A 12,548-nucleotide genomic window follows, 5' to 3' on the forward strand; every position below is an offset into this window, starting at 1 on the left:
AAAGCTTATGCTCCAATACATTTGTTAGTCTATAAGGTGCCACAGGACTCTGTTGCTTTTCCCATAAGACCTTACCTATCAGTTCCCTGTGTTTGTTAAAGTGTGTTTCTTGAAATACATTGTCCTTATTCTGCTGCTCTCGCTCCTTCCTTGCCTTAGAATCATGAAATCTATCATCACTTTCACCCAAATTGCTTTCCACCTTTAGATTCTCAACCAATTCCTCCCTGTTGGTCAGAATCAAGTTTAAAATGGCTGCCCCAGGTTACTTCCTCCTCTTTCTGAAACAATACCTTGTCCCTAGTACATTCCGAGAACTTATTGGAAACGTATTTTGCCATATTACTTTTTCTGCTGATGTCTGGATAAAGTCTCCTGTTACTGTTGTTTGTATATGTTATACATACAGAGTTTCTTTTGGGTTTCAGGCTATTCCTGCTCTGGAGTTTGCTTTCAAAAATGAACGCATCACTCTGGCAGTTGTGGGCGCTGTCATCAATCCTCCTATGGTGCCAAAAGGGAGTATCTGTAAAGAGCTGAAAGTGTACCCAGCAGAATGTAGAGGACGCAGAAGCACCTATCGTGGGAAACTGACCGTAAGTAGTAATGGTTAGAATAGTACTTTCAGGGAATAAAAACTACACTTTTCCACTGACTGGTATGTGCTATATTTGCTTATAAACCATTAGCTTGTAAATAAATACCTTTTCCCACATGTTCTCCGGCTGTTCTATGGATCACCAGCAGTACTTCGAATGAAACATTTTGGGAACCATACTGTGGGGAACTGGGATGTTAGTAGAGGAGGTACATCCATGAGAAGATCTTTCTTTTACAAAATGGCCTCCAGAATGAAAAAAGTTGGAGGACCATTGCCTTATGCCACCAGAAAGTCATGAGTCTCAGCTTTGCAATGATGTCTGGCATTTGTTTCTACACCTGAAAACACCAGAGATATTGATAGCTATTAAAGAAATATTTGTGTATGTCACCATTCAGGGCAACTGTACCCGTATTCCCCCTTCACTGTCCCTCAAGGGCACCCACCCTAGGCTCTTGGCTCTTCACCCATCACCTGTCTTTGGCAGAGACCCATGTCACTCTCCCTCCTGACCCGGGTTTTTCCAGGCTGCACAGATGCTTGTCTACCCTGTTATATCTCAGCAAGCCAGACCACCTAAATAGGTCAGTGTCTGCACTTTGCTATGAACAGCATAATCGCTGCTAAAAAACAAAAACCTGCTCTTATAAGTTACCACACAGATCTTGGTAAGCAAGCACATTTAAGGTAAAAACGTATTAAAAACAATAAAAGAACCTATGAACACCCCATGAGTAGTTCAGTCTTTCCTTTATACATCTTGGACCTTTGATCTTGGCCTCATGTAACAGGTGATCTGTAGACAGTGGCCCCCTTTTCAGGGTGTAGCTTCAAAAGACTGGGTTTTTGCATAACCGGAGGTGGGGAATTTGTATTCACCTCCTCCCAGATATTTCCCAGGAAAAACACTTAACACTTCTTGTTTCAAAAGTCTATTATTGTCTGGCACAATGATCAGTATAGTCCTTTGAAACCCGAGGCCTCACATCTCCTCCCTCAAGAGGTAACATTCAATCCCAGCCCACAATAATACATAACCCGTTCATTTAATACAATTGAACCCAAAGATACTTAAATTTAGTTCAGTAAGATTTTCCCAAAGATATTGTAGCAAGTTGCCATATCTGTCACAGTATATGTTTAGTCATAGGTGTGCGTGGTTCTTTGCAGAGAGAATGAAGATGCTGTCCTTAACCCTAGAGTTTGCAATTTAGGTTGGGTGTGATACATAGGACATATCAGACAAGGAGAAAGTGGGGAGACTTGCACAAGATAAGACTGAGTTTGTTTTTGTAGAGTGCATCGGCTTCCCTTTCTCTGGATTTTTTTTTTTTTTATTATTAAATTAACGTTTAGGTTGATGTGGGACTTTGGGCTATTGTTGGAGATGTGTACAGCAGTACTCCCTAGAGAGCAATATCACACCTCTCTCTCCCAGTAGCCACATTGGAAAGAGCCCTCCGTGCTGTATGAGGAGAGCCATATTAGACCCTGAAACAACTTTCTTGCTTCTGCTCTCCCCCATTTCAGTTCCCATGTATATACAGAGATTGCTGACTTGAGAACATTCAGACACAGCAAAATCTGTATCTCATGAAAGACTGAAATCCCAGCTTTCAAATGGCACAAAATGTTAACTTTTAATTAATGGTTCATAAAATATTACTTACTAATATGATATCTGAATTGAAATTGAGGAGCGGGGGATGTGTTTTTTAAAAGGTGACATCTTGCAACCTAGAAACATTTAGTGGACCAGGAAGAAATTCTAAGCACTAATTCAGGACCAGTGACCAAAAGAGAATCATTAGCTTCCTGTTTTTTTAATCTATAAGGCAGTTTAGGAACATCAGTTAACTAACCCTGACAATGCCGTTTGAGGCAGGAGTAGATACTGTTCCTTTCTTACAGATAGAGATGTTATGACTTGCCCAAAAATACAATACAGAGTCAGTGACTTCGACCATGAGTTCCTGGTTCCCAGTCCTTTGCTGAGACTACTAAACCATGCACTTTTCTAACACTTCGTGAGATCATCTGTACTTCATAAACTCCTTGTGCTTAAGAAGATTAAGTGTCAGATTAACTTACATTAATTTTTGACCCTGAACTACCTATATCAACAGAATAGATAAATCTAATAACAATTTTTGTCTTGTCTGGTTGCTCTAAATTCATTCCATCACCCCTCTGCTGAATTCCACTGTGATCATTTTTTTGATTTTCTCTGGTTTTGTAGCCTGTCTGAGTAATTGCAGTTAGACAGATTTCCAGATGTGTGTATATTTAAGGGAAGAAAAGTATTTATCTTTTCCCCTTACTGAAATCTGAGATTTTTTCCTCCAATTTATTGGTATGCTTTAGCTCCAATTCATTACAGGAACAGGAATTCCATTATGACTTCAGCAGCAGTAAGAGACTTGAACAGGCAATCTGATTTTCCTGGGAGAGGGAGCCATAGCATTAATACAAAATAATTCTTCTTGGGTTTTTTTGTGAAACTGTTGTGAAGTTTTACATAATTAACATTGCATACAGATTAAAAATACCAGCCCACCGATGCTATGAAGTCTATTATTCTGCCTCCTGCCAGGCTATAAACATTATAAGCACTAATACTTTGGGGGTTTGTAAATAACAGTAGGACCTTCCTAAGTTGTTATGTAGGGAAAAAAAGTATTTTAATTCCACCATTGTAAGAGTTTTGTTCATCCTTGCATAACTTTTGTAATTTTGTTTAAACTTTGCAAAGAAAAACAACCCCAGAGCCATAATCCTCACTTCATGCAGACAAAACATGGGAAATTTTTATTCACATTTATAAATGAACAAAAATGGAATTATAAAGAAAGTCCCAACATAACCTGAACTATAGTAGAGTGACTATGCATCCACTATAATATATAATTTGTATGTCTTTATTCTTATAGTTTATATATAATGCATTATAACTAATTACTGTTGTTTTCTTTGCAGACAGTATAATTTTTTTTGCTATTTATGGTTCTGTATTGAACATACAATGTTGTAATGTAGCTCATTCTCTAAAGACAGCTAGCTATATTTTATCATTATCTGTGTTATTTTAACTTTCCTAATAATTCGATGTATTGTTTCTCTATAGGCTGACATCAGCTGGTCAGTGAATGGCATTCCTAAAGGGATTATTAAACAGTCTCTGGGGTATGTTCCAATCATGGTGAAATCTAAACTTTGCAATCTGCATAGTCTTCCTCCCAGAGCTCTGATTGAACACCATGAAGAAGAGGAGGTAACAGTGGATTTTGGTGGGGCAGGAATATCTTCTTTACCATGTGGCAAGGGAAGTGGGTTTTACATTAGCTTGAAGGATTTTAGCATATCTATTTAGAAGCACAATCTGGCATATTTTCTGATTTTACACCATTCATAGATTCTGTGTAGTTTCTCTGGGGTCAGAAGTCTCAGACCTCAAGGTGGCTTCAGGTTATTTGCCCTTTGGGATACCTATAGCCCTCATCTTGAGAAGGTAAAAGCTCATGGAGTATCTCAGGTTCATGCAGGCAGTGACCATTACTGGTACTAGATGTTACTTTCCAGATGTGCAGCTGCCTCCGGAAAACTATCCTTCCCCTCCTCTGGAGGCACGCAGGGCTGCTTCCCTAGCTGCCAGCTACTGCTAAGCAGTGGTACTGGGGGCCCTGGCTGATGGTGAGACTCTTACAGTAGGGCTCTTTGGAGGTGATACATATCCCCTTCATAACCATAGACTTTACTTCTCCATTACTTTTGGGTTCCCTTTTGCTGTTGTGGCTTTTTTATCTGCTCTGTCTGATAAATTGAATATGTGGATACAGAATCCTATAGTGCTGTCATTTTTCATTAATAGTGTAATATTTCTTTTCAGTTTACAATCAAAGTAAATAACTAAATGGATGATCAATTAGTCTGTTTGCAGTCCGTGTAATCTACAATGATACCCTGTTATTTCCAGGCCCAGAGCCACGTATCATGCATCTTTATAATTCACTTTGATTGTACATTCATTGTAATTTGAACAAACATGTAAAGGTGAAGAGAATTTTCTCTGGAATTAATTTTTATATTGGATGTTAGCGTCACGCACATGCTAAATTGCAAAGCCATGCAATAAATGTGCATGTATCGTGCATATCTGGCCACTTCTCCTGTACTTTGCACAGTCATGCATCTCACCTGAGGCTTTGTCTAATATTTCAGATGGCTTCAAAGAGTTGCCATTTTAAAAAAAATCAGTTGGACACACAATCATGTTCTTTTCTCTAAATGTGGAATAGGGCTTTTCTTCCTCCCAGTTTGCTACCCAGAGACCTTGTGTGGGGAAAGGGAGTATTCCGTTCAGGGGAAAGTTTTAAATCCAATATTTTATATCCCTCAGAACAGAAACTTTACTCTTGGAAAGGGTAGCTTCTTAGTAGATAGTACTTGGTAGTAGCTCTGAAAGGGCCCAAGATATGGTATTTTAAAATTGTGATCTTTCCATGTATACTAAAGTAGTTATAGGTCATTTTAGAGGTGTCTTCTCATTTTCTCTGCATCCTCTACAGTTGGACTTAGTGTAACTAGTGCATCTGGCTTTACAGGTGGACGGATACAAGAAATAGTCCCAATAATTCTTTTAAACACCACTAAAATAGTTATTTTTGTAAAATACATGGAATATACAGAGCTTATAATAGTATGACAGGTTTATTGGCACTTGTTTGGGATGACCTCCGAAATGTGCTCTTACCTGTTATGTGTGAGTAATGCATGCATCCCAGGTGCATGCCAATACAGCTTGCCATGTATTCCACACATATAAAAAAGTTGGTGTGTATTTTACAGTCCAATAAGAGCTAATTTTGTCTCACTTCCATTTTGTTTCTTGTATAACAAGTACTCTGTACTCAGATCTTTGAACTTTGGTGTATTAATTTTTAAAGCACTTTCTCTCTTGTCAGGAAATGGGAGGCTATTTTATAGTTAACGGTATAGAAAAAGTTATCAGAATGCTGATTATGCCTAGACGAAACTTTCCCATTGCAATGATAAGACCCAAATGGAAAAGCCGAGGCCCTGGTTACACACAGTATGGTAAGTGTAGTGATTTTGTTAGGGGCATCACCTTAGTAAGACAGTCGCTTGAGAATAAACAAAAGAAAGAGCAGGTGACTTATTGTATTTAGTTATTGCTTTCTATTTTGTTCATGCACTTGTGCTGTACCATAAACATGGCGGCCTGCTCAGATGAGGGGAAATTCTATTCCTTGAAAAGGGAGAAGCCCAGTGCTGGAAAAAGCAATTCTTTTAACGTCTGGATGAATGTTCGTACTTGTGAAAATAAAAGGCTAATTACATTATATAAGGCATAAGCTAGGTTGGTGGCTTTTGACTGTTGTAATCTGAACCATCGATATCCAGTGATACTGGATTGTATTCTGTCTGATTGTGGGTGGTCCATCTTCCATTGTGAGCAGGATGTGATGGAAACAAACCTGAAAACATCAATCCAATAGACACAGAGGTCTGTTGGTGCTGTAGGCAACACTGAATTTCCTTTCCCTGCACTAAGTTAAGGTAGTAAAGAGATTTATCCACAGTTAAAATAGAATCTGCACTACCTCCATTGTGAGGCTCAGTGTCAGAATTGGTAATGGCTCCCCTTTGAATCCTGCTTGTTGTTTATATTAAAACTCACTATCAACGCGCCCTGTTTTTAATGAATTGTGTTCTGCCTCATTAAAAATGCACTGTTTATATTTATTCACAGAACAGGTACATTTTTGACAATGAGCTTGAAGCTACTTGGTCAGACACACAAATACAGTCCTTGCCCCAGTGACTGTAGGATCTAGAAGGATGGTGGTTCAGGATCTGTAGTTTGTTTTCCTACGTTCAGTGTGTCTGAACTCTTTTGCCATGCTGCTACATCTAGTAATAAAAGAGTAGTTTAGTCACCACGGGCCCGATTCTGCACTGCCTTACACATTGTAGAGTCATGTACATTGGACAGTGAGTATAAAATGATACCAGATCACAACAGTAGCATTTTGCACCCATTTTGCACTAGTGTAAAAGGTTATGGCCTGATTCAGCATGTGTTTAATTTTAAGATCGTGAATAGCCTGTGAAATCAGTGGGACTACTCCTGCTGAAATACCTTGCAAATCAGACCTAAAGTAGTGGAAGGCAGTGGAGAATCAGGCCCTAGTTTTGATTAATCCTTGATCTCTCTCTTGAGACTGCCAGCAAGAGGGCCAGCTATGATGTCAATACCCATCCTGTAGGAACTGAAGTGAGACCTCTGATTCATTTCAAGCAGAATACTGAAAATCAGCCTGTGGTAATGACTCGCATTAGCAATCGGGTTTGCATTTCTAAACAGTTATCTACAAGTGTGACATACTGTCTCAGTACGATACCTTTGAGCCAAACAGTGCCCCCACCCAAGGAAATCTAAACTGTATCCGGAGCAATTAAAGACCATGCTTGTTTTGTAGTCCCGATAGAATGCAGTCAATAGTTTCTATGTTGTATAAGTGAATCTTTGCTTTTGTTCATTTTGGCAGGTATATCGATGCACTGTGTTAGGGATGAGCACACTGCTATAAACATGAACCTTCACTACCTGGAAAATGGTACGGTGATGCTGAACTTCATTTTTCAGAAAGAGTTGTTCTTCCTCCCACTGGGATTTGCACTGAAGGTAACCCATAATCTAGTCTTAGTTTTTTTGGTGAATGAAAGGTTGATTGAAGAATTGCTGTGTAAAGTGTAGCAGCCTGTTTCTCGCTTGGAAAAAGGACTTATTCAATAATTAATTCCACATGAAGCATTTCATTAAATGGTACTTGTCATCTTGACTATCAAGGATTGTAGTCCAAACTAGACCTGCCTATGTCGGTAGTATAATATTCAGGGCTGAAGTGTGAGAAGGTGTACACAGTTGAAGAAGGGGAAATAAGGTTTTGTATAAAAGTTTCTTGGCTTTTTGCTATAAGACAGTACTGATGAGACGTTTTTAAAAGGTAATGGTGGGGAGTTTTCCATCTGAAGTCAAGGATAAAGCTGTTTTAAAACAAAAACAATTGTGCAGAATAAATCCTCAAGCACAATATTGGCAGAATGTTTTTAGTCCGTATCCCAGTTATTGGCAGTATCGTTCACTGAAAGACTTTGGGAGCACATGAATCTTAGTTCTAATCAGATAAGTCACGTCATCCCAATTGAAAATCAAGCAAAATAGTATAAAAACAAAATGCTGCTTCTGTACAGAACTTTCCTGGATAAGCAATGTTAGAAATGGTTGCAAACCTTTTTTTCAAAAGTGATTGTGAAAGCACCAACGTGTTCAGTGTTGTACAGGCCACAAAGGAAGTCAGCCCTTTGCTGCATCAGGCTTAAAAAGGCCCGATCCTGTAAACCTCCGTAGGTGTAATACTTATTACCATGACCTGTCCTGTTGCTCACCAGTCTTACAGAAGGGTCCTTCGAGCCTTTGGGATTTTGCTGTCTTTCAAGTCTTCCTTCCTAGTGGTTACCTTTGCTGCCAGGAGGATCTCAGAGATACAGACACCGATGCACTGTCTTCCGTGAGAACTGTCTGCTCGTTTTCCTCCCTAGGTCACAGAGACATTTGGGGAAGAGGAGGCTACACATGTTGAGTTTGAGAGCTGCTAGTTGTTACGTAGACAGGACCAGTTTCTTAGGAAATCTTATGGTGGTGAACTTTAGACAAAAAGTCCAAAGGCCCTGTCATCCTGTCTCAAAGGCATTTCGAATGAATTAGAGACTGTGCATCCAAACCTGATTTTACCTACAGGACAGGGAGGTTGATGCTTGAGCTCTTAATTCTGTGGGATTGCAACAGCACAAGATACCCCTACTCAGCAGCAGCTAATCCATTCATTCTGTGCTGCTAGTCAAATAACTCTGTGTAACTCTAGTGTTGTTTTGAAGTGTGGTTGCTCTCACTTGAGCTGGGCTAACTCCAGTGTGCTAACTCGAGCTAACTGGTGCAGTGAAGACAAGCCCAGTGTCTCTGTGGAGGCAATGAGTGTATCTAGAGCGCATGAGTTACGGAAGGCAAGCAACCATTGGATGATGAACTTTCATAAAAGCTCATAACTATAGAATGCAATTTAGTAAGCACAATGCATTAATTTTGCTAAGCAAGGCAGTAAAAGTTTTCAAAATAGCTGTCTCTAGACAGAGTAGAATGATTTATTGTACCTATTTAAAGCACAATGTAATTCCTCATTTAACGTTACATTTTTTCAGGAACATAACTACAACTTTAAGTGAAACAATGTTAAATTAATCCAATTTTCCCATAAGATTTAATGTAAATACGGGGGGTTAGGTTCCAAGGACATTTTTTGAGGGCAGACAAAAGGCATTATACTGTATACTGTACTGTACTGTGGTTGGGAAGTGCCCCTGGCTTACCCCACACCGGCACAGCCCGCTGCAGGCAAGGACGCTAGGAAGTATCTTCGCAGCAGCAGCGGCAGCTTCCCCGGAGAAGAACAGGCGCCGACTTTGCTGGGGGATGCTCCAGGACCGCCTCTTCCCATCCCCGCTCCACTCCAGGCCCACCTCTTCCCACCCCCACTCCACCTCCTCTCTGGAGCACACCACATCCCCACTCCTTCCCCCCCCCATGCCCCCAGAAAGTCCTAAGCGCTGCCAAACAGCTGTTTGGCGGTGGGGGAAGCACTGGGGGCGGGGGGGGCGGAGAAGAGGAAGTTGTGCAATGCTCCCTTGTAAAGTCGCTGCTCTTCCACAGAATCTTACAAGCAGTGGACAGAGCAGGCAGCCAAATGAGGTTATAAGGGAGCATTGCACAACTTTAAACGAGCCTGTTCCCTAATGGAGCAGGGACGTAACTTTGAAACAGCGTTAAGCGGGAGGACGTTAAGTGGGGAGTTACTGTAATAGTAAAGACTTGGCTTCAATTAACTATTTTCATCTTTCTTTTCCTGAAAAGAAAGCACAGTCTCTCTGGTAGTAATGCCAGACTGCTTTTGTAATCTAGCTGATGTATTTGATTTATCAACCCACCGGGATTGTCCATTGTCAGACAACATGCACATGCTTTGTTGAAATGGCAGCTTAGTTTGACAGATTACATTTCTTCACAGGCTTTATTTTTGTTTTAGTAAACAAGTGAAAGTTATGTCTGATTTTCCTAGTTATAAAACCCCCGTCTGTGTGAGCAGTGTTGTTTAAATTCCTACAGCGATGGAAGGGCTTTTGCCATCCGTGTAGTTAAAGCACCTCTCGCGATGGATGAATTCTTCCGTTGATCTAGCTGCGTCTCTTCAGGGACTAGGTCAATCTAACTACGCCGCACAGGGTGTGAAATTTTTCACAGCCCTGTGGAACATAGTTACATCGATCTAATTTTTAAGCCATCCATTCCATTATAAAAACCTCTTGTTTTCAATTTACTTAAATGTCAATAATTAGTGATTTGAGACAAATTGTGAATGAAATTTATATTGTAAGCAAGGTCAGCAAGGTTATATATTTTTTATATAAATATAAAAAAATCTTATTTAAATGAAGAAAAACTAAATTAATTTTGATTCATCGTTGTCTGTATTAACCAGCATTTGCTTTTCCAGGGGCTTCGTTAGGGGTATTTGTGGTGCTCATAAGGTTGTGTATACCCAGGGTCTTTCTCCACAGCTAACTGAACCTCAGAAAACTGTTTTCATCTTAGGGGAAGGGTATTAGAAGGACAGAAGAGCATAAACCAGCATAAGTGACTGGAGTGAGCGGGTCTCATTCTATAATTTAATTAGACATGGTGATTTATTACTCCTGACTTTTCTTTGTTCTCTGATCTGGTGCCTTTCTCTCCTCCAGGCACTAGTTGGTTTCTCAGATTACCAGATTTTTCAGGAGTTGATCAAAGGAAGAGAAGACAACTCCTTCTATAAGAACTGCATCTCTCAGATGCTGAGAATGGTAATGGAGGAGGGCTGTGCCACGCAGAAGCAGGTCCTTAACTACATTGGGAAATGCTTCCGAGTGAAACTCAACCTTCCTGAGTGGTACCCAAATGAGCAAGCTGCAGAATTCCTTTTGGAGTACGTATTCATGTAGCAATATATAACTAAATGATTGAACTACAGCTGTAGTCACATTTCACTGTCTGACCTTACTGTATCATGACCAGCTTTTCAATAAGCTCAAGGACAAAAATTTAGAGAGACATCCACTCCCCCACCCCCCTCCGAATAATATTATGGGGCCAGTTTTCAGCCAGCTTCTGGAAACTTTGCATTTACCTTAATCTGTCTGCAAACACATATCCACCAGATACGTGAGCATGATTTCAGAGGATGGCTGCAGACTTGGTCCTTCGTGCATTTTGCCATGTGACGTTGTAGTGGGTTTTATAAAAGAACTAAATATCCTCAATACTGAGAGAGAGATGTTAGGAAATTGAACAGTGAGCTCAGCCTTAACTCTGAATCTACTGTACCACAGCCTCCTTGGCATTTAACCCGTTGTTTGAAGTCCTTTGCAGCACTTGAGCACAACAGGGTGAGCGAAGTTTACCTTAAAATGTTTTTGGAGGTTATATCTTTAGGTAGAGGAGAGAAAATAAACACTTGCTCCATGGAATAACATAGGACACTGCATTCCATTCTAGTTTTAACTTCGAATATTCTTAAGGGGGGAGGAGGAAGTGGTATTAGGGAATCCCTGGTTCATAGTACAGGTGTTTTGAGTTGAGGAGCTCTTGCTTCCAGCCCTTGAAAGGAACTGATTGGAAGGTTCCAGAGTCCTTGAGATACCTGTAGTTAGAGCATGGTCAGTGCGGCAGAGACCTCAAGCCAGCCTACTGGTGACTCAAAGGGTTAAAAATGTTAAGAGTCAGAGTCATCTAGAAGGACAAGAGTCGGGAGTAAGAATCCTTCATGATGGTCTTCAGAGGATCAGAATGTCAAGGTTAAACTCTTTCTTTTTCCTTTCAAAATATCCTGGGCTGTTCGTCAATGTGGCCTAATCTGCACATTTTGACCATCAGAAAGGGCTTTCAGTTGAAGTGGGAGGTGAGACAGGAGGAAGCTGAAGGCACTAGATAGGGTGTGCACCTCGTTCGATTGGGCTTTGGTGATTATAACTTGCATATTTTGAAAGAGAAAATTTTCCTGCCAAGTTTTGGCCCAGAGAGGACCTTTATAGTTGAGTCATAAACACTTGAATACAAGGGAGTGCAGGGTGGAAACACTGATCGGGCCAATCATGGCAATACCTGATCATGGCACTTGCTTCTGGGAAAGTAAGCTTGTAGCTGATCTGCTCTGACAGGAATTTAGGAAGTCTGTACTTCGTCTTGCCCAGGTTAAGGAGTATTCAGACCAAAATTTTATAACTGAGTGCTCTGCTGGGACATGATAGGAGGTTTGATTGTGATGTTGCCTGGCAGTAACACAGTTTTAGTGAGTACATTTTCTATTTACCATTTATTCTGGGGGAGACAAAGTAGGTGAGGTTATATCTTTTATTGAACCAGCTTCTGTTGGTGGAAGGGAAAAGTTAGAAAGCTGTGTCCCTTCCACCAGCAGAAGTTGATCCAGTAAAAGATATAACCTTGCCTACCTTGTCTCTCTCCTATCCTGGGAGCAACATGGCTACGGTAACACTGAAAACATGTATTTTGAGTGCATTTTGTGTTACTGTTTAACTCTGTTCCATAGAGAATGATGCACATATATGATTGCACCACATTTTATGTGAAATCCGTGTACAAAATTTAGCCTTCGTGTGGACCTGTCTCAAAATACTCCATGGCAACATGAATAATTTTGTGCTTAAGTCAATTTAGTGCTTAAAAAGGTGTAGAATTAACATTCCAGGAGTCTCTCTTCATCCAAATAACAGGCACAGTACTGGTGGCAGCAGTGCGGGCTCACCTGCTGATGTGCCT

General features: G+C 40.4%; 1 protein-coding gene across 2 annotated transcripts in view; it reads left to right on the plus strand.

Moving 5' to 3' along the window:
* The first annotated feature begins 431 nt into the window (after positions 1-431).
* The window catches only part of POLR1B (RNA polymerase I subunit B), a 29,632-nt gene continuing 17,515 nt past the window's right edge, over positions 432-12,548 (plus strand). The window contains exons 1-5 of one of the 2 annotated variants that reach the window (XM_024213951.2): positions 432-596; positions 3,726-3,872; positions 5,563-5,695; positions 7,171-7,307; positions 10,475-10,698. In XM_024213951.2, coding sequence (XP_024069719.1) covers positions 507-596; positions 3,726-3,872; positions 5,563-5,695; positions 7,171-7,307; positions 10,475-10,698 — 731 coding nt within the window. In that variant the 5' untranslated portion in view covers positions 432-506. Of the gene's footprint in view, positions 597-3,725; positions 3,873-5,562; positions 5,696-7,170; positions 7,308-10,474; positions 10,699-12,548 lie in introns of those variants that run through there. The other variant, XM_024213952.2, reaches the window with a different exon arrangement.

Source organism: Terrapene carolina, unplaced genomic scaffold (assembly GCF_002925995.2).
Source record: "Terrapene carolina triunguis isolate 2854851 unplaced genomic scaffold, T_m_triunguis-2.0 Scaffold132, whole genome shotgun sequence".
In the NCBI taxonomy this organism is placed as follows: Eukaryota; Metazoa; Chordata; order Testudines; family Emydidae; genus Terrapene; species Terrapene triunguis.